The sequence below is a fragment of the Engraulis encrasicolus genome, chromosome 2 (assembly GCF_034702125.1).
Source record: "Engraulis encrasicolus isolate BLACKSEA-1 chromosome 2, IST_EnEncr_1.0, whole genome shotgun sequence".
In the NCBI taxonomy this organism is placed as follows: Eukaryota; Metazoa; Chordata; class Actinopteri; order Clupeiformes; family Engraulidae; genus Engraulis; species Engraulis encrasicolus.
This window is the reverse complement of record NC_085858.1, coordinates 13,518,282-13,539,612: the sequence shown is the minus strand read 5'-3', so window position 1 is coordinate 13,539,612 and position 21,331 is coordinate 13,518,282. Positions and strand designations below refer to the sequence as shown.

Sequence of the window (21,331 nt, the reverse complement as noted above, 5' to 3'; positions counted from 1 at the left end):
TGTGTTTTTTTCTCTTATCTGTTAATTGAGTTGTATTATAATGCAAAAGCAACATTTTGTCACGGGTGACCTTTCTCTGACTGATCAGTCTTTTATATGTAATACCACACACTTATGCAGACACAATTTGGATATAAAAGGATTGTGTGGGGCCATTTGGGAGATAAGCAGAAGGTACCTGTGCTTTGTTCTTGCTGCTGCTCCTGCTGGGGATTTGTGGGTGTTTTGTTTACCCATCATCCTCTGTAATCAGATGAGGGTGCTGAGGCAGAGGCCGTGGCAGAGTCTACTGATGCTGCTACTGCTGCTGGCATCTCCTTTGTGACCCTGTGTAACTGTGATGACTGTGGCATGCTGTGTAGTCCTGCTGCTGGCATCTCCTCTATGACCCTGGTTGTGTAGCCGTGGTGACTGTGGCATGCTGTGTGTAGTCCTGCTGCTGCTGGCCTCTCCTCTATGACCCTGGCTGTGTAGCCGTGGTGACTGTGGCATGCTGTGTGGTCTCTTGCTGCTGGCATCTCCTCTATGACCCTGGCTCTTTGCAGCCGTGGTGGCTGTGGCATGCTGTGGTGTCCTGCTGTTGTGGCATGTTGCATTCCCTCTTCATGTTGGCATCTCCTCTCAGATCTATTTCTGAGGCTGTGTGTGGCATGCTGTGTGTAGTCCTGCTGTTGGCGTCTCTATGACCCAGGGCTCAGTTGTGGTCGTGACTGGGGTGTGTGGTGCTGGTGCATGGCGTGCTGCGTGGCATCCCGGTGTGTGTGTGTGTGTGTGTGTGTGTGTGTGTGTGTGTGTGTGTGTGTGTGTGTGTGTGTGTGTGTGTGTGTGTGTGTGTGTGTGTGTGTGTGTGTGTGTGTGTGTGTGTGTGTAAGCATTTGCTAGGAGGCATAGCAGCAGCGGCCCACTGTTGTGTATGTGTGTGTGTGCACATGTGTGTGCGTGCGTGTGTGTGTGTGTCTATGCATGTTTGTGAAAGTGAGCATGAGTGAGTGTGATTGCCTGAGCAGTATGTGCGTGAGGCAATATGTCACTGTGTGTGTGAAAGAGACAGAAATAAGAAAGAGTGAGATACATGCTTGATGTTTTCTCTCTCTCTCTCTCTCTCGCTCTCTCTCTCTCTCGCTCTCTCTCTCGCTCTCTCTCTCTCTCTCTCGTCACACACACACTTCTACATCAGGGAAGCAGAGTAGCGTGCAACAGTAGTGTTAGTAGTGATTGTCCACACATGTGCTTATGCAGACATGCCACACTGAGTTAGCCAGTAGCAGAGCAGAGCAGGCTAATGAGAGGAAGCTAGTACCAGATTCTTGACACCATATCGCACTTGGGTCACCACACAGTTGCTCATATCAAATGTGTAAAAACCAGTCTTACAAAATGAAATGCACATAGTCTCTCTCTCTCTCTCTCTCTCTCTCTCTCTCTCTCTCTGCTTGATCTCAGGAGTACTCAACTATTTGATGTATGCATTATATGCTGTCTGTCAGGCGAGAGAGAGAGAGAGAGAGAGAGAGAGAGAGAGAGAGAGAGAGAGAGAGAGAGAGAGAGAGAGAGAGAGAGAGAGAGAGAGAGAGAGAGAGAAAGAGAGAGATCATGTCAAGCCCAGTATCTCAGGCAGGAAAGAGAGAGCCAGGAGGGGACACTGAGAGTTGTCCTCTCTTTTCCCTCCTCAGCTCATTTTATGCTACATAACTGCAAATTTAATCCCCATCCTTACTCTGCAAGCTCAACAGGAGAGATTTGCATATATCCAATTAAAGGCCTGCAACACGCCACATCCAGTCGATTCACCACGCACACGGCCAAAACACAAAAGCACTTTCCGTCTTCCTTGCACGTTTTGCACTTGAGCTGCACCAATTTATCACTTTTTAATATTCTAGACAACGCCACCTAACCCACCCACCCACTGCCACCACCTTCCCCATTTGTTTTTCTCATCCAAGCCAGCCCAGAAGAGAAGGTCCAATTTTCAGTGGCCTCCGCTGTCAGAGTTGGTGTCTGTTGAGTGAGAGGAGAGAGTTTTTGGATCACTGCTGTGAATCTCCAAGAGACATTTGGTCCATTTTGGTGTCAGTGCTGTGGGATGTGCTGAGGGGAGGCAGTGACTGGCTGAACCCAGAGATAAGAGCAGGGCACTGGGGAGGGAATAGAAGGGGGATATCTGAAGACCTCAGATTGAAGGTGGAGCTAGAATCATCATCATTATAACTTTGGTGTTTCTATCGTTTTTTCCCCCCTTAAATCTCTGTCAAAAATGCTGGACAGATCCATTTCTTTCAGAACATTTTATTTTGGGTCATACTTTTGTCGCGTTTTTGTTGTTGTTGCTGAAATATAGTAGCATCATCACATAACAAGGATGCACAACAACACAGCAATGAATGAACCGTAAGATTTATACAGTGTGTTCTAGAAAGTAAAAGAAGAAGCAAGCCTATAGTGTTGATTGTGTGACTGAAGAGATAGATAAGTCCCACAGAAGTTGGAATGTTGTTGATTTGAGTCCACCTGCTAGCTAAGTGTCCTTGAACCCCACACCAGTCCCGGGGTGCTTGACTGGCACCTTGTATGCCAGACCTCGCAGCTAGTGTGTGAATGGGTGAGCGTGAGACATAGCTGCTGACCCTTTACATAAAAGTACATTTTAAAGGTTCACTGTGTAGAATGTGGCCAGAATGGGTATTTATACTTCTGCTCAATGAAACTGTGCTGTCCACCACCAAATTTGATCTTTTCTTGCATATTTACTAAATAATGATCTAATATTTACTAGTATGATCAAAATACAATATTTGTTTTGGCTAAAAATGTCAATTTCTGGAAATTCAAAATGGCGGCTCATGGAGAAGATCCCCCTTTTCATGGAAACGTGCACTTTTCTCAGTCATAATGAATACATAGAATTTGATGGTGGCGGTGAGTATTCATGAAAAAGATAACATTTGTGAATGCACAGCATGATCAAACAAGTAAAATTTTAAACAGTGTACCTTTAAGAAAGCCTTACAAAACACCCAGATTTTGACTGTACAGACTATTATATAACACCCACAAGTTAGCAGTGAATCCACTGACCAACATCAAACTCAGTGTAGACAGAGTTATATTAAAATAGTATTCAGATATATGAAATCAAATACAAAGGTTGTAAAATGTCTGTATAGCATTTTTATGTGATAGTCCTTGATTTTCTTGTAATACAGTTAAAGTTCATTATTTGTAGCATGCTCATTATACTGTAAGTTCATCATTGTTCCGTAGAATAATTAAAGTTCATCATTATCTTGAAATAAGTTCTTGATTGTCTTGTAGTATCATAACAGTTCATCATTATCTTGTATTATCATGTTATCTATTCTGTATGAATTCATCGCCTTGCCCTCTTTCTCTCTGGCTGTCCAGGCATTGGCTCCTCACTAAAGTCCACATCAGTGACAGGTGGATGAGGCTTCAGAGTGGGACTGCCGTAAGACTCTGATATCCAGACTCTGCCATCTGCATCCACCATAACGTGGCGAGGGCTGCTCTGTTTGCACCTCCGTGCTTGAATCTGACAGCTTGGGCCGCTTTTGGTCTCACAGCTTTCCACATGGCCTGTGATGCCACTTGCCTGGGTATGGACTGGTGTGGAGATGCTTTGATGGCTAGGCTGTTTGACATGCTGGGCCTGGGTCTGCACTTCATGACGCACAATGCAGCAAGGGTTGACCTGCTTCTTTCTCCGACCATTGGACTCACAGCTTTCCACATGGCCAGTGATGGCACTTGGCTGGATATATACTTTACAATATGTATGATCCTGGTGGTCCCTCACCTTCTTCTTTTGAACCACTGGAGCTCTTTGGGTTGTGGATCCAGCCTGTTGGACTGTGTTCACATTAACAGTGTCCACATCAAAGAGAGTTGCGTGAGGCTTCAGGGTGGCACCGCAGTAGGACTCTGATACCCAGATTCCGCCATCTGCATCCACCATAACGTGGCGAGGGCTGGCCTGCTTGCGCCTCCGTCTCTGGGTCTCACAGCTGGCAACATGATTGCTGCTGTCACCAGGCTGGGTTTCCAGTCCTGATCTGGAGATTCCCTGGTGGCCAGGCTGTTGGACATGCAGGGGCTGGGTCTTCACCTCACAGGGCACTATACGGCAAGGATTGGCCTGCTTCCTCTTCCGACTTTTGGTCTCACAGCTTTCCACATGGCCAGGGATTAGACTTTCCTGGGGTCGGATTTTGCAATAGGTATGATCCTGGTGATACCTGAACTTCTTTTTTTGAACTACTGGAGCTCCCGGGGTTGTGGATCCAGCCTGTTGGACAGTGTTCTGCTGGGGAATGGAATGGTGGAAGATGGAATCAACCTCAAGTGTCTTCTCAAGTGTTGCCGTTGACGCACCAGATTTCTCCTCGGCCAACAGTGCACATTCTCCAGTGTTTGTTTCCTAAAAATAAACACAGATTATATATTAGGCTAGGTTGTGCATATGAAATACATTCAGATCACAGTGCACCAACCAGTTTTACCTCACCTGCACATCAGCCTCTTCTTTTCCTGAAATCAGCAGCCGAGTTGGCTTGCATCCGTTGATAGTGGCCTGAAATCCATCTTGCATGGAGGGGAAAACAAGCTCTGAGACGTATCCACAACAGGAACCTGGAAGTCCAGTTCTTTTTATGCGCAGGATCAGTGGTGCGCGACCGCTGTTGCTGCTAGCCTCAGTGGAGACAGATAGCTGAGGAGCCTGTGCAGTAGATCTGTCCCCTTTCACACCAGTAGTCATGGTTTGGGTACATTTCTTTTTAGACAAGCTCACTCCTTCGACGTAGTAATCTTGAAAGCATCTGGATGGAAAAGTATTCTTTCTAAGGCCATAGTGGCCATTCAGAGAATGGCACTCACTGACCTGTAAGAGAAATCATTATGGATTGTTATAAGGAAATCTAAATTTACTCAATTTATTCATAAATAAAAGTCTAAAATAATATTTAAAAATGTGAAGGTAATATATTGTGGCTTACCCTTAGAAGATTCATCACAGAATTTGACCAATAATGATCCAAAACAGTGTTTTTTTGCCAGGAGAAACAAGAGTTCTGACTGTTCAAGTTCACCAAATGGTGAAATTCTCATTGTTTGGAATCGGTTGCCAATGGTAAATTTGGAATCTTGAATTCAGAATGATTGTGATGTCACTGATTTTTGGAAAGCCAAGTCAGTGTACTAATTTCAAAAAATAACAGCTCTATTTGTTTTGGTTCAAATAACCTGGTTAGGCCTACAAAGTGGAGGGGTTTCATTGAGGGGGATTTTAGTAAAATATAACATGCCGTATGAATTAACAATAATTAGTATATCATATAAAGAAAATAAAACAACATTTTAAAAATGTTTTAAATACATTATCAGTATGATTTTTAATGAATATTAAATAAGAGATATCTAAATGGAAAATGTTTGAATAGTAGCCTCTGAAGGACATTTTTAAATCTTTCACATTTCCAAATCACTGCTGCTTGCTTATTCATTAAATACAATATATTCTACAGTATACTCATTAAATCCTGGCCCTATATTTTTGCAGTGTAAAACAGCATTGATTGGATTACTGGTCTTGACGATTACAGTGTGTGTGTGTGTGTGTGTGTGTGTGTGTGTGTGTGTGTGTGTGTGTGTGTGTGTGTGTGTGTGTGTGTGTGTGTGTGTGTGTGTGTGTGTGTGTGTGTGTGTGTGTGTGTGTGATCACTTTAGGACTTTAGCAACTACTAGAGTGAGAGAGAGAGAGAGAGAGAGAGAGAGAGAGAGAGAGAGAGAGAGAGAGAGAGAGAGAGAGAGAGAGAGAGAGAGAAAGAAAGAAAGAAAGAAAGAAAGAAAGAAAGAAAGAAAGAAAGAAAAAAAACTGCTTTTTATCTTTTTATCAGCTTTTATATCTGCTCTGCTTTGCAGTTGTGTTTTTTAGGTACACTATAGTGTATGTACAGTAAACTGTGACTAGTGTTTATGTTTGTCTTGCGTCTTCTTCCTCAGTATGAATAACAGTAGTGGAGGAGCTGCTTCTGCTCACACAATCACATCTGTCATAATGTAATGCCACATCAACAACATCTGGTAGAAGCACAAGCTGCAGATGCTGGAGACACTGAAGCATCACATCACTGAGCAATGTTCTAGAAACGACAAATAAGCAGACACACAGATGTGTGACAAATATGCAGACACACAGATGTGTATTTGCAGGTCTGAATGAAGGAAGTGAAGGACAGCACTCTTCAGATTTTTTTCTTTGTTTATTCGCCCTAATGTTAACGCATGTTAACGTATGTAGCAACCCTGCTATTCAGCATTTTAAAATACCACTATCTAGGGATGATTACTCACTTCAGCAGAGACCTAGGGGTAATCTATGGAACTGGACTACCTGATTGAATGCTGAGTAGCAGGGTTCCTACACGTGGGGGCTCGTCCGTAAACTCATGTCAGCTAACTGAACACGAAAAGAATAAAAATCCGTTGTCGAAACTCAGAGCAGCTAGAAAAATTTCTATTTAACTTAGCAATAGGGATCGAGACGATAGCCCAGTAACAAATTAATACTATACAATATGGAACAAGTAGAATAAAAGATAACTGCATTTAAGTCTCATACATGTTATCATAATACCCTTGTTTAGATCAGGCTTTGGCAATATCAGGTGGGTTACAATTACATTAACCCCTTAGCGCAGCACTATGGCTCTCTGTAATGTCACAGCAATGTTGTTATGATGTAGTTAAGCATGTTCAGCAAGTGAATAGGGTCGCCGGCGACCCCTGCTGCAGTAAGAGGCTACGAATTAAATTTATTAAATATCATATAAAAATACCATACAACACATTAACTTGGGCATTCCCCAGAGTTCAAGTGTGCTATAGATGATAGTGTGAGCGCGTCTTCTCCACTTTTGTATTTTTCTGGTCTGCCATACACACCAATCTCTATCTCCTGAAGCACCACACTGAAAAAAAATTTTCCGTAAAAAAACGGATAAAGTCCTGGCAATTTATTACCGGGGACATATCCGTTATGTGACGGACAGTTCCGTTTATTCTACAACGGAGAATTCCGTAATTTTACAGCAACTTCACCGTTCTTTCACATGCACTTCCGTTCATAATAAAAAGGAGAATTCCGTAGATTTACATTAAATTCTCCGTTCATTCACATGCTATTCCGTATATCATAAAAAAGGAGAATTCCGTAGATTTACAGTACATTTTCTGTTCATTTACATGCACTTCCGTTCATTATAAAAAGGAGGATTCCGTAGATTTACAATAAATTCTGTTTATTCAGTATTTCAGCAAGTAGGCCAATTCATTATGACTCATACACAGTCTTTCATTAACACTCTGAGGTCTACGGGGTCACCGGTGACCCCATTTGACACTTCTACAAAAACATCTGTAACTCTGTGAGTTGTCATTCAAACATAAAAGTGACAGCATTAAAAACTTTGAAACTTCTAGTTTTCAAATATATACTGACATTTATCACATGGAAAGTGACAGGGGAGGTTTACTTTTATCTAGCAAACACTTTTGTTTACAAGGTTCAATCTTCAAAAGTCTTGACTAAATATATTTAGCGTGTGTTTTCTTGCACTGTTAAAAGACCTCTACAACGTTTTTTTTTTGTAGTTGTGATTACACTCAATTAAAAAAAAAAGTATTACATTAACTTTACTGTCATATTCTTTTTTATTAGGCTTTTCAGAAGAGGGGGAGATAACAAATGTTATCTTTTTCAAGAATAATTAACACCACTGCCAATTTCATGAAGTATTGATTATGACTCGTACACTATCATCTCTTAACAACATTACCGGTGTATAACAAAACCAGAAAGTCTTGAAATTCGAAGTAGTGTTAAATATTCTTGAAAATAACATTCTTATGAAAAGGTTCCAACATATTGAAAGAAAAGACATTGTACCTTGGGTTAAGAGACAGTTCATCTGAATGAAAACTCTGCATTACATCAATGGGTCTTACATCTGCCACATCATATCATTTCACAATCGTCCAGTTTTACAACATATATATATATATTTTTTTAAATATGATGGTAACACTTAATTTTAACATTACATCGCTTAGCACTAATACCTGCCAACCTTGATTTTTTTTTTTGAGTAGCAATTTATCGCGGCGCGGCAATTCACGGCGCAACAAATACCTACAAGTGAGAAAATGTGGGCCAGGGCCAATGCAACATCCAGCATCAATGGGTTAATGCCTGTATAAGTAACTTGTAAGGCATGTACTAAGCGAAATCAAACATTTGTTAGGTCCTTATTGAGGTTATATTAGGTAATAAATCCCTAATTGTGCATGAACAAGGAATTTGCGAATACATGCCTAACATATATTTGATTTTGCTTAGTGCATGCCTTACAAGTTACTTACAGCATACAGGCATTAACACTGTATGTATTAGAGCTAATAGATGTAATGCTAAAATAAAGTGTTGCCAAAATGATAATCAAAATAATTCCCTGTAATAATCCTAACAAGCATGAACACAGATAAATTGTCATTAAGTGGTAAATTATGGAGAATCTGTCCTTGAGAAGGAACACAAAATGTTCTTTCTTCAGATGTTACTTGAAGCTGCATAGGCTGTCTGAATGTCAGTGGATTCAAAAGAGTCATTGAAAGATACACCCATTTCTGTTGTTGTGGACTGGTGGTGTCTACGTAGTAAGTCCTTGTGCACTTGAACAGCCATCTTGGCTGCCTATTATCGTCATACCCTGTGCATCTGACAAAGCGTGTACTTGACAAAGATGCCACACTACTTTCTTGATGTCTGTAGTAACTATTTACATTTTGGGCATAAACACATGTTGAGAGATCACTGGGTTGCTGGGAAGCTTTGAGAGAAATTCTAGTACCTTTGGTCGTGTGTTGGTTGAGATGGGAACGTCATAAACATATTCAAAGAAGGTGAAAACAGAGCTGAGCTGTGTTGGATATGACAAGTTGCAGACCCAGTTAAGCTTGAACAGCTTGTCAATTGTGCAAGTCAGGCTGTCTGCAACGGGAATGGTCACGCGGTCATTCCTGGCGATGATGACAGACTCTTCAGGTTCCCAATGCAGACCACTAGTGGTTGGGTTGTGGATTCCATCTCAGTGTCAGTAGTGCAGTGAAGAGGGATGTGAAGTTGGTTCCAGACTGAGAAGAAGTAGAAGAGGAGGAAGAAGAAGGACGAGAGAAAGAGAAAGAGAGAGAGAGAGAGAGAGAGAGAGAGAGAGAGAGAGAGAGAGAGAGACATCATCAATAATACTTAATAGCAAGTGTTACTTAACTGATTGAAAGGTATGAGCATACCAGTCAAACTAAGTATAGCCGAATCAACTACAGGTATACATACATTGATATCATGACTTCTTCTTAGATCTTCATTAAACTGAGTGAATGTAATTTAATTCATTTTTCATTTCATTATTTATATATACATATGAAGAGTTTATTTGCAAAACGGTGTATCTACCATTTTTTGCATTTTACTATTGAAAATGGCTGTCCATAGGTCCTATCACCTATGTGTGAATTCTTGACATTCAAATATTTTGAGAACATACTTTTTCAACTTATATGAAATTCATTTTGCAATGCAATGCAGTGGAATGCCCAATACAAAATTGTTAATTTCCCAACATTCTACAAAATGGAGATACACCGTTTTGCAAATAAACTCTTCATATATATGACCGGTATACGTATGAACTTATACAGTATAATATCAAGAAGGAGCCAAGACTGACTTGCACCAACACAGACCCACACGCAAACACGCAAACACCCACACACCTACCAATGATGGCAGCGATGCAGAGTCCTAGCTGGCCAATAGTGTGTGAGGTGTTAAGTTCCGCCTCTCCGTGCAGCAGCAGCAGGTTGGAGGGCGGGACCTTTAGCTTGACTGACAGCTCTTCCACTGCATGCTTCAGAAGCTCTGTCTGCAACACACATACACATAAATATTACTCACATCAGCTGTATAGGGTTCTCTACTTTCCATGGCTTCCCCCAACTATAAAACAGAATTATAATACTTCCTGTAAAAAGTCTTTGACTAGGCAAAGCGCTATACAAAACAGATGTACTGCTGTGTGTGTGTGTGTGTGTGTGTGTGTGTGTGTGTGTGTGTGTGTGTGTGTGTGTGTGTGTACCTGTGCTAGTTGTATTTGGTGTATGTCTGGTCTGTGGCGTATCTTTAAGTTTACCAGTCGTGCCGGTGTGTTCTGCTGATGCTGCTGCGAGCGTTTTCATTGGCTGGTTTTCCTGCGAGGGCGTGGCCTGCATACGATGGCGATGTCTGCATCGTCAGACTCCTCTCCTTCATCCTCCTCTCCTTCATCCTCCTTTAATTGGCTAGCTGCCGCAGCAATCCCGGCCCCTCTGGTGATGGACGCAGCATCCAGCCTCTTGTTAATCTCCCTGTCACACACACACACACACACACACACAATGTAAGGAAAGTTGACAAGACACTGTAGAGATAGTGTCAGTGCGTGGCGTGCACACAAGTGTGTGTGTTGTGTACTCACGTTAGTTTGCGGTTGGGCCGCCGCCGTGCCTTGAGTGGTGTGGAGGGGGAGGGGGGCGGAACGCCTCAGCACAGTCCTAACACCAACACATACACACACACAACACACATGATGGATATGGTAAGCATACAGCAATAAATTGGAAAAATATTGTAGGGGCTACTGTGTTGACTCATGGTCTGTGTGTGTGTGTGTGTGTGTGTGTGTGTGTGTGTGTGTGTGTGTGTGTGTGTGTGTGTGTGTACTCACATTGTGTTTTGCATGGGTTTGGTCACCTGGTCCGAGTCATCTGAGAATTCGGTACACTGCTTCCCTCACCATCGCTGTCAGAAATCTGTCAAACACAAAATATACAGTCTAAAGTTCGCCGTCCGTGTTAGCTGTAACTTATCCAAATACTGCTACTTTATACAGCAGGCACATATTTACTGACCAAGTTGCTCTCTATGACAAAAGTGCTATGGGCTACTGTGACAGGTAAACAAGAAACAAAAGGTTAACAACACTTTGCGCTAATTAGTTATCTACAACTACAAACCGCTGCTGTTCCCTTCCGTTTGGGATCCATATCACCAAACTATAGTTCTCTTGAACTTAACTGCATTGAAAGCCGTGAAAGTGAAAGCCCATTGAGAAACTCCAACTCCCATAGTCATTGTGACACAGCACTCCACAGCACACAGGTGAACACTGCACACAACGAAATTGAATTTATGCCTCACACGTGCAAGGGGGCAGCCCTCAGTGGCGCCCCATGGGGAGCAGTGCGGTGGGACGGTACCATGCTCAGGGTACCTCAGTCATGGAGGAGGATGGGGGAGAGCACTGGTTGATTACTCCCCCCACCAACCTGGAGGGTCGGGAGTCGAACCGGCAACCTCTGGGATGCAAGTCTGACGCCCTAACCGCTCACCCATGACTGCCCTATTGTTATAAGAATATGGCTATGACAGCCTTAAATAGCAGGTTAAAATATGGTCATTGACATTTTGGTGACAACAAGGTCATAACTATAGCAATGAGGTCCTAACAGAGGCTCTGCATGAACGTGTTTTTAAAGATTAAAATACGTTTTAAAAGTGACTATCCTTTGAAACATACCTGCACAAAATCAGCCAGAAAAGACATCTCAGATTTTACACTGCAGCTGCTTCGGAGGCAGAAGATATGTGAGAACTGTGTAGCACTTTTCATCTGAAAATGAGAGCAGAAAATTGTACAGCAGTACTTAAATTTCACATTTACCAAAGTCTCTGTGTTATAACAATGACATATAGTAACATATGTATCACAATTGCATACAATACAACAATAAGAAAAATAATCAGGAAAAAAATCTAAAAAGAAAAAAACAAAAACAAAAACAAATGGAAGGAGGCAGAGGGCCTGTAAGTGGATGGCAATAAGACACATGATCACATAGACAATATGATACACATGGAAACACACACACACACACACACACACACACACACACACACACACACACACACACACACACACACACACACACACACACTTACCATCAGTCTGATCATCCAACTGTTCAATCAGAGTAGGAGCTTGGACAGATGTGGCCACAAGACCTGGGCCCTGATTAAGAGAGAAGAGAGAGAGGGAGAGAGAGGGAGAGAGCACGTTAGTTCCCAGTGCATTGAAGGTACTGCTGTTCAACTCTGCCACCTAAAACTCAAACTTTGAATCTTCTTTTCAAACGCCATGGTATAGTCACCAATTACCATTGCCTACAAAATCTCGTGCGTGGCCGTTTTATCCCTCGAACAGCGACCGTGCATCTCGCACGTCGCACCCTCCATCTGAACACCTTTTCCTAACACCGTCATACGAGGTCTACCGAGACAAAACACGACAGTGTTGACCAGTTGCCAATGCCCAGATCTACCATATTCAACTACATACTGAAACGGTGAAAACCACGACACTTACACAGAACTACGGTTCAAAGTTTGTCTATTGACATCGAGCCAACACAAAACAGTGGGATACTTCTTGCTTACTAGTGCTATTCTTTATCATATACGAGGGTGGCGGACGGTCTGATTTACATGATTTGACGCAGAACTGCTTAACTGAAGTTTAAAATGCTAACTAGCCCCTGTCTTGCCCCCTCCGATACCTGTTACTAGCAGCATCCACTTTTGCCCCACTACCGGTACTAGCTCTACGTCAATCCATCCGTGGTGTTTCAGTATCCTTGCATACATTCTGTCCGACTTTCTTTCTTTCTTTCTTTTATGTTCAGAAAATAGCTTTCAACTTCACATCAGTAAAGTGCCGCCTGATTTATTCCACACCACCAGCTAATTATCAGTTACCCTATTAGCAACCAATGTTAGCAAACCATCCAATATCACATTTCAAACATTTAATTTTCCCAACACAAAACGTTTTAACCATTAAGTAGTCCACATGTGAATTAAAAGAAAATAAACATAATTTATAGTGCAAGCGTTAAAGATCAATAGCTAACTGAGTATCAATAGCTACATCTGGTTGTAGGCTAGCTTAATGTTCACAGAATCACTGAGGCTGTTCCATTGTTCGTACAGCAAAACTTGTGAAGCAGGGTTTGATTTTAACCATAAACTAACGCTAACACTCGTAATTGTTACGAAATTATACAAATAAAGCGAATTACTTACGCCAGCCTTTCTCGGTGTCTGAAGTCAAGTCGCCCGCATCTTGCATTTTCCAACGGTAGAAAAGGCGGGCGGAAGTCTGCTTTCAAATGTCCACAGTCACGCGAGGGGACAGCCAAATGGCCGTTAGTTTCTCACTTGTATAGCACGACTCAGAAATGAACCTCTTAACTTCAGGTTTCACACATTCTGTGTAAATCTTACACAAAAATGACACATAATCTGTCAATATGCTGTCTACACATCTCAATGTGTTATTTTTTGACACATCTGTTTAGGCAGTGTATCCCACAGTGCATTGCGTTCTTCAAAATACGGGTAAAGCATCCGTAGTATGAGATTACGGAAAAATCCTTCATACGAATACGGTAGTTTGTACCGTTTAATTACGGACATTATTTACTGTGCAGTGTAATGGGTCAAGCACATTACATCTCAGCTACTCCACAGAGTCTACACACAGTAGGAGCCCCTTATTGTCTTTCCTTCCATGTGCATACCATGTGACTTCCATGGGACATCCACAGTATTAATGTATGGAGGATTAATGGAGACTTTGCAAGGATCTTTATAAGGTGCAGTCAAGGACACAGGGTAACAATGGCTCCTACTGTGCATTCACAAAGGGCTCTGTGTTTAAGTTCATATGCCCTGAGTCTTTTAGGTTCAGAGAGGCAAGCTCTGAATAAGTTGTTTGTCCCATTGACTCCCAATGATACTGATGAATGTGAGTTTGTTTACCCTGTGACAGTGCAACAGTGTTTGTGGAAGGCAGCAGTAACTCATTAGCTGCTGTCCATGGTGCTGAAGTTGAAAATAAAGGGCTGAAAAGGGCTGCATTTCTCGGAAGCGTATAGTTGTTAGCCAATTGGCAACTTGAGTAATTGGCAATGGGAAATTGCATTGTAAACAAGTAGCTATCAAAGTTAGCAACTAGGGTTTCGAGAAATACACAACTGTGCTGCAGCTGATAGGGCTCCATGTTTCACTGCACGGTGCATTTTACATTGTGAATCCCACTCGTAGCGATTCTGATGGTGTTGGCTCTACTGTCTGCTGGAGTTGATATGACTCTGGACTGTAATGGTTATCAGGAGAGAGTTTACAGCTTGACAGCAGCACTTTTGTTTTTTTTTGTTTTTTTCTAGGTGATGAGAGAGAGAGGAACATTATCGCTGCAATGTGGAAGGGAACAGACAACACATACAAAAGCAGACAGTAGCCTACTGTAAAATCAGAGAGCCTTCATAATAACTCCTAGAATCTCTGGTAAAACTGCCTCTGCTATGCCCTCAGTCTGAAACTCAGTGTGAGACCAGGCCAGCAGGCTTGTTTTCGCTTCTTCATTTTTTCTTAGGGCGTATTCACACCTACCCCGTTTGGTCCGGACCAAACAAAGTGAACTATCAGACTTTCCTGGTCTGAATACGCCCTTAATCTTCTGTGCTGTTTGAAACTGCTCTCTTCCCCGCCACAGCACAAACACCTTTAATCACAACTCCACTCTGTTCATGCCTTAAGAGGCTGAATTGAAGAATTTAAATTCTAGTTGAGGCTACCTGCATTGAAAATATAACACATACTGTTTGCAAACAAACAGATGGTCCTAATGTCATCCATCGGCAGACTTGTGATTAAGTGAGACTATAAAAGGAGCCAGTTTGACTGGAAGTTACGTCTGTGTGTGCGTGTGCGTGTGCGTGTGCTTGCATGTCTGTGTGCATGCCTGTGTGTGTGCATTAGATTAGATTAGATTAGATAAAATGCTATTGTCTGTTACACGTGAAACAGAAAATTGTCTTTGGCGTGGCTTCAGTGATTCTCACAGACATTAGACAAGACTTGACAAAACAGGACAAAAACAAGACAAGACAAGACATGCATGCTGAGAGTGGACAGCTCATCTTTTGTTCAGTATGGCCACAGCTGAGGGGATGAAAGATTTCTTGAATCTGTTCTTGTGCGCCAGTGGAACACTGAACCGTCGACCCGATGGCAGCAGTTGGAAGGAGTGATGGAGGGAGTGAGAGGGGACCTCTATGATCTCGTCAGCTTTCCCGATCACTGCACTACTGTACAGTTCAGATAGGGAGGGTTGAGGTGAGCCAGTCATTTTGATATCCTGGTTCACTATGCGTGACAAAGTTGATGTCTTTTCTCTACCCCCACAGCATAGCTCCTTTGTCTTTGACACATTCAGCTCTAAGGAAAGTTCTTCAAAAGTTTGGCTCAGGTTGTCAACTGCTTCCTGGTAGTGGGTTGGAGCGTCAGAGTCAGACATATGTGCCACTAAGGCAATGTCATCAGCATCATGCCTGCCTGCCTGTGTGCGTGCGCACGTGTGTGTGTGTGTGTGTGTGTGTGTGTGTGTGTGTGTGTGTGTGTGTGTGTGTGTGTGAGAGAGAGAGAGACGGTGTCTGTGTGTATCTGTATCCCTGCATGCCTCAAACAGTGGTGGTAAATAAAACTGTGTTGATAAACAAGGGATGCTGACTCAGTCGATCCCACTTCAGAGAAAACTTTTGCGTTTGTAATGCAGATGAGTGTTGGGATTCAAGAGTTTCGTTTTTTGATGTTAACATCAAGAGCTCATTTTTGCACTTTCAATTAACTTCAGGTGGAAAATCTTTTATTCTGCCTGTTTCTGATAACTGGAAAATCTGGATTTGTCTGCACTTATTTTCGTTTTTATGCTTTGAGTGGACTTGTCACAGATTTTGACAGCAGTGGCTGCTGAAATCCAAATAAAGTTGTGGGTAGCATGTACACTGAAACAGGATTTTCACAATATACTGACCACATCTTTGTTACTTGTGAGTTTTGATTATGCAGGCGGGCAGTGTAGGTCAAACAACAGCTGGCGAATAATGAAAGCATCAGTCACGCCACAAAACTTTTTGCAGGCTCCATGATGGAAAAGCTATTTCGCTTAATGCCTACTAAGCCATGCAGTCAGCGTCATTTGACCCAGTGGAGGTACAGATGGTAATTTGTTATTGTGATTGCATTTTCTGTTGCTTTGTGTTTGTGTGCATGCGTGCGTGCGTGCGTGCGTGCGTGCATGCGTGTGCGCGTGTGTGCGTGTGTTTTCCACGTCTTTTTTAGAGAGGGGTTGGATGGTTGGTTGGTTGGTTGTGCAGGCATGGTACCCATTTCATTTGTGGCTGTGTGTTTGTGTAGTGGAGCGAGGGTGTCCAGACCCAGTGTCAGGCTCTCAGCAGTCAGCCCCAATGGCCCTGCAGGCAGGCATGTCCCTGAGGCAGCCAAGCGGATTAGAACCGAGCCCTGCGAAGTCTAGCAGAGCGGAACCACCACAACCACACACCGGAGAGGAGAGGAGAGGAGAGGAGAGGAGCACAGCAGAGTGGAGTAGTGGAGGGCACTCACATACCCACTCAGACTGGCTGGCTTTTTGTTTGCTTCTCTCTTTCTCTTTCTCTCTCTCCTTTCTCTTTTTCTTTCTCTTCTGTTCTGTTTTTTCCTGGGCATGGACTTATTACCCTACCTCTTTCTTTCTCTTGCTCCCTTCTTCCCTCTCCTCTCTTCTAGTTTTGTGTCTCTTTCTATCCATCTCTTATTATTTCTCTGTCTCCCTCCATCTCTCTCTCCTTCTGGGCTCACATTTCTCTCCTCCCCCAGCTCTGTGTGTCCCCTCTCTAGTGTCTCAGTTCTCCACATGAGTCCCCTGTCTCTCCTGAGTGCTGCTGAGCAGAGCAGAGCTGAGTGTAACTGTACGTCCCCAAACAATGAAGCCATCTCCTCCCAGATCTCCTCCTGAGCTCCAATGAAGCCGTCTCCTCCCAGATCTCCTCCTAAGCTCCCCTGCCCTGATGGCTGCTGCTCTGGCTGCTGCCATGCTGAGAAAACTGATGAAGGATTCCTCTCTTGAGCATTTTACTGTCACTGCTGGTCACGAATAAGAGCTTTAGCTGTGATCACACAGCTAAAAGCACACATCATTAGACACAGAACATGATGTGGTGCAATTACATCATGTATGTAATTACTGTAAATCAATGTGGAGATTTGTATCAGGTTTTTTTTAGCATAGTGTGAGTATTTTATAATTACTATGTTTATTCAGGCTTAGACTGAAATACCTACTGTGGCTATTGCCAGAGTTGACATTGGTATTTGTTTTTCTACTGTTCAGTAAACATTGGCCTCTGCCTGCAAGTAATATCATCGTATGGTGTGCACACTCAGTCCCTATTGATACTGTATAGTGTGCATTACATTACATTACATTATTACATTTCACTTAGCTGACGCTTTCATTTATTCAAAGCGACTTATAGTTATTATTTTTCAGGGTATTGGTTACAGTCCCTGGAGCAATGTGTTAGGTGCCTTGCTCAAGGGCACTTCAGCCATGGATGGAGATGTAGAGAGAGGTCAGGGGGGATTCAAACCTGCAACCCCTAGATTGAAAGACCAGCTCTCTAACCACTAGGCCACAGCTGCATTATGCACAATATTGCCTATTGTCAGACTGGAAATAAGAGCACAGTTGCAGATGTGGTTCAGAGTTTTTACTTCAACAGAATCTTCAATGTGTCAACAAATTAGTAGGTTCAGAAAACAAAATGAGGATGTCACGCATGAATTCACAACAAAAGTCAGGCTTGGTAATTACAGAACTTATGCAGTCTTCAGAGGTAGAATAATCTTCACAAACACAGTCCAGTATTCAGAGTGTACATGTAGTCCATGATCCAAGTACACAAAAGAGGCAGCGTGACAATGATCTCCAAGAATGGTAGTAGACATAGAACATAAAGTGACAAGGCAGACACAGTACCGTGACCAAGTGTGCAGTTCCAGGAGGCAGTTCACAGATAGCGCATTCAGGCCGACTGAGAACCGTGCCGGTGCCCATTCCCGCACCTAATTGCAAACCGGCAGTCGTGTTCATGCCAAAAATTTTAGCCTTCGCGAACCAGAAAGTTGGTTCGCAATGCGAACCGCAAAATACTAGGATTTTCTCCGCGAACCGTGACGACAGCGTGGCCATCAGCAGGTTAATCCGGGTAACACAGTCACGTGTGGAAAAAGTTCAGAGCCCGCTATGAACACGCCCGGTTCGCAGATAAGCACTTCAGTGCCGAACATAACTGGTGCGGGCACCGACACCGGCTCCGTTCCGGTCGGCCTGAAAGCCCTAAGAGAGAGTCCAAAAGATAGTTCAGACTGACCAAAGTTGAGTTGCAAGGCAAGGACAAAGGCACAGAGGATTGAGCCAACATCAGCACTAACAGTGACAAACAATTGTCAACACATTTTAAAGACGGCAGTCGCTTCTTCTAGGCTGAGCGCGTCACTCGTTGACTCATCTGCGCCCTCTGCTGTTCAGGAGGGTGTGTGTTTGGAGGGATTGTGACACCTATATTACCTGAGAGACATCAATACGACAACAGAGTTCCATGTATTTTCCAGCATTATGCTTGGCCAATAATATATATTCTGTATGCCTGTATGCTTTCTCCACTGCTGCAGAGCCTGATGCCTGCAGTCTATTGCCAAGCAAGTATCAGAGCTGCCAACATCAATAGTGTGTGTGTGTGTGTGTGCGTGTGTGTGTGTGTGTGTGTGTGTGTGTGTGTGTGTGTGTGTGTGTGTGTGTGTGTGTGTGTGTGTGTGTGTGTGTGTGTGTGTGTGTGTGTGTGTGTGTGTGTGTTGTAGGTTTCTGGGGGTTCCTCCTGGGAGAGGCAGCTGTCCTCTGACTGGTGCGTTCCCCTTTGACCTGGTCTACACCGACTACCACGGCCTGCAGCAGATCAAGAAGCTCATGGGCCTCTCACTCAAGAAATACAGGTTAGTACACTGCATAACACCTCTCTCTCTATCTCTCTCTCTCTCTCTCTCTCTCTAACCATCCTCTTCCAACAAACCACCACGCTCCTGGCCACAAGGCTACACAACAACACACCTTTTTCTGTCTTTCTTCTGTTTTTGTCTATGTGAATGATAAAAAAGATTGAAAAAAAGAGATATGTCGTATGAGAATACGTTCTCTGTTCGGTAAGTTCTGCCAGCGACCCTTCTGGTTTGGAAAAGCAGGCTATCTCTACCTATTCTGTTGTCACTGGGATGCACATTATGACATTGTTATGAAGTTGCCTCTATGAAGTTGGCTAATATTTTGACATTGGACAGACTGAAATGAAAAGCGTAAAAGCCGTCACCAGCCCTGACATAAAGCAATATGATCACTAGGTAATTGTGAACATCTCTAAGTATTGACCATACTGACCTATCACCCTCTTTGAGTGCTTTTGACATATGGGGTCATGTGTCAACACACTGTCATTTACATCTTATCCCAGCCTTTGTCTTCTTTTATTTCATAATGACCATTTCGCTCAACCCGACTTAACCGTGTCTCCATAGTGCATATGTAATGTAGCGTAATTATTTCCATGGCAATTATGGATCATTTGTTGCGGCTAATGGGACAGAAGTGATGATCGTGAATAGGCTTCAGCACTCTGTCTATTTGTAGCATCATGGGAAGAAAGTTGATTAGTCTCCGCTGTGATGGATTCCTCTGAGCGTCTGCCCAACCTGGTGGGCTAATTTCTTACCTGCAGTGGCGGTTTGGTAGTCTGGGTCCCACCTACTTTGGCGAATGAGCTACTTTTCTATGGAGCCCCCTGCGCACACGCATGCACGCACGCACGCACGCACGCAAGCACGCACGCACGCACAGTTCCTTGTGATGTGCAGTGGAGCGTGGCCATGCCAAATCCTCTATTTTCCTCCCAGCCTCTGATCTGTCAAACTGGAGACATCGTAAACACAACCTCTCTGACTCTCTGTCTGTCCATTTCTACTTTCCCTATAACACATACCACAATACAGAGACAATAGATAGATAGAGAGATAGATTCAGGATTCAAAAGATTTATTGCCATTGTCAAATAAGACAACTAAGTTGTGTGTAGAGCAACAACGTAGGTTTCAATGATCAAGTTCTGTATATAGTAATAGTACAAAGAAAATAAATACATGTACATTTTTTTGTTTCAGCATACATGCTTTGAATGTATTCTCTCTCTCTCTCTCTCTCTCTCTCTCTCTCTCTCTCTCTCTCTCTCTCTCTCTCTCTCTCTCTCTCTCTCTCCCTCTCTCTCTCAGTGTCCTAATTCAACTAAGTTCACTCAATTCAATAGCCTATGACATGACACACGTATGATGTATTGCCAAGGCTCTCTGTACAAAGGAAAACAAATTCATACACACAGGAAAATAACTGAACATGTACATGCAGTACATATGCTGTGCATGTCATAAATGTGTGCTGTATGCACAGCGAACAAAAAGCATTTTCTGGAATATGTATTACGTATGTGTACTGTATGTAGTACCCCCTCTCTATCTTGCTGTCTCTCTCTCTCTCTCTCTCTCTCTCTCTCTCTCTCTCTCTCTCTCTCTCTCTCTCTCTCTCTCTCTCTGAATCCCTCTTGGTTTTCTCTTCTGTATGGAAGATGTTTTTCAGCCTCTGTGTGTCCAGAGTCCAGTTCTCTGTTGTGTTGTCAGCTCCTGCATGCACTCTGGGGTCACCGCTGAGAGTCTGGAAACAGTTGCTGAGCTCTGAACATGAGGCACGTCTCAACACATTCTTGGAAATGGAGATGCATTACTTTTCTTCTACACTGCAGGCTTTTTTCATGGGCAGACCTTGAAATTGATCAAAAAGAAAAAAGCAGAACTTGATGTTACAAAAGTACAAAAACTGCTGAAAAGCCTTTTTTTCTTTTTTTAGTAGTGTGGAGGTATTACGCAGTGATTTGCATTTGTATGGAAAATCTGGGTGTTTCAACAAACATGGTTGTTGGGGGGTAAAAAACATTTAAAAAAATATACCATTTAGGCAAATGTGGAGTTGTCTCTTCTAGTGTAGATGGCATCATTACACTTTACTGTCAGTTTTACTGTTTTGTTTTGTTATTATTTGCACTCTCGTTTTGTACTTTCGGCTTTTTCCCATTTACTTTTTTCAGTTTTCGTAGACAAAAAAATATTGAGAAAGCAAATAAGGGGAAATAGATATAGATAGAGGGATGGAAAGAGGGGAATAGA

At 42.9% G+C, this 21,331-nt stretch overlaps 2 protein-coding genes and 1 long non-coding RNA gene across 4 annotated transcripts in view; 1 reads left to right on the top strand and 2 right to left on the bottom strand.

The window, feature by feature from the left end:
* The window catches only part of LOC134459368 (alpha-1,6-mannosylglycoprotein 6-beta-N-acetylglucosaminyltransferase B-like), an 87,384-nt gene that overhangs the window by 17,600 nt on the left and 48,453 nt on the right, over positions 1-21,331 (top strand). Inside the window, exons 5-6 of the mRNA XM_063211712.1 lie at positions 18,932-19,063; positions 20,789-20,820. Of these exons, the coding sequence (XP_063067782.1) occupies positions 18,932-19,063; positions 20,789-20,820 (164 nt within the window). The remainder of the gene's footprint in view (positions 1-18,931; positions 19,064-20,788; positions 20,821-21,331) is intronic.
* On the bottom strand, positions 3,157-5,103 carry LOC134460783 (uncharacterized). 2 transcript variants are annotated; one of them, XM_063213337.1, is made up of 3 exons: positions 5,016-5,103; positions 4,526-4,838; positions 3,157-4,438 (listed from the first exon to the last, which is right to left on the bottom strand). In XM_063213337.1, the coding sequence occupies exons 2-3, from the start codon at positions 4,775-4,777 to the stop codon at positions 3,371-3,373; spliced, it is 1,320 nt and encodes a 439-aa protein (XP_063069407.1). In that variant the 5' UTR covers positions 4,778-4,838; positions 5,016-5,103; the 3' UTR covers positions 3,157-3,370. The 2 variants fall into 2 exon arrangements, with proteins under 2 accessions (XP_063069407.1, XP_063069398.1); XM_063213328.1 differs by having other exon boundaries at positions 4,526-4,900; positions 5,016-5,102.
* On the bottom strand, positions 7,299-13,296 carry LOC134460778 (uncharacterized). The gene is made up of 8 exons (XR_010037169.1): positions 13,253-13,296; positions 12,113-12,182; positions 11,691-11,783; positions 10,839-10,923; positions 10,590-10,665; positions 10,266-10,479; positions 9,854-9,998; positions 7,299-9,210 (listed from the first exon to the last, which is right to left on the bottom strand). It is a non-coding gene; the product is annotated as an uncharacterized LOC134460778 (long non-coding RNA).

Excerpts from the sequence above, each read along its gene's own strand:
- LOC134460783 (XM_063213328.1), bottom strand. Across the intron at positions 4,439-4,525 it reads AAGAAGAGGCTGATGTGCAG|GAAACAAACACTGGAGAATG; the intron begins GTGAGGTAAAAC and ends GTTTATTTTTAG.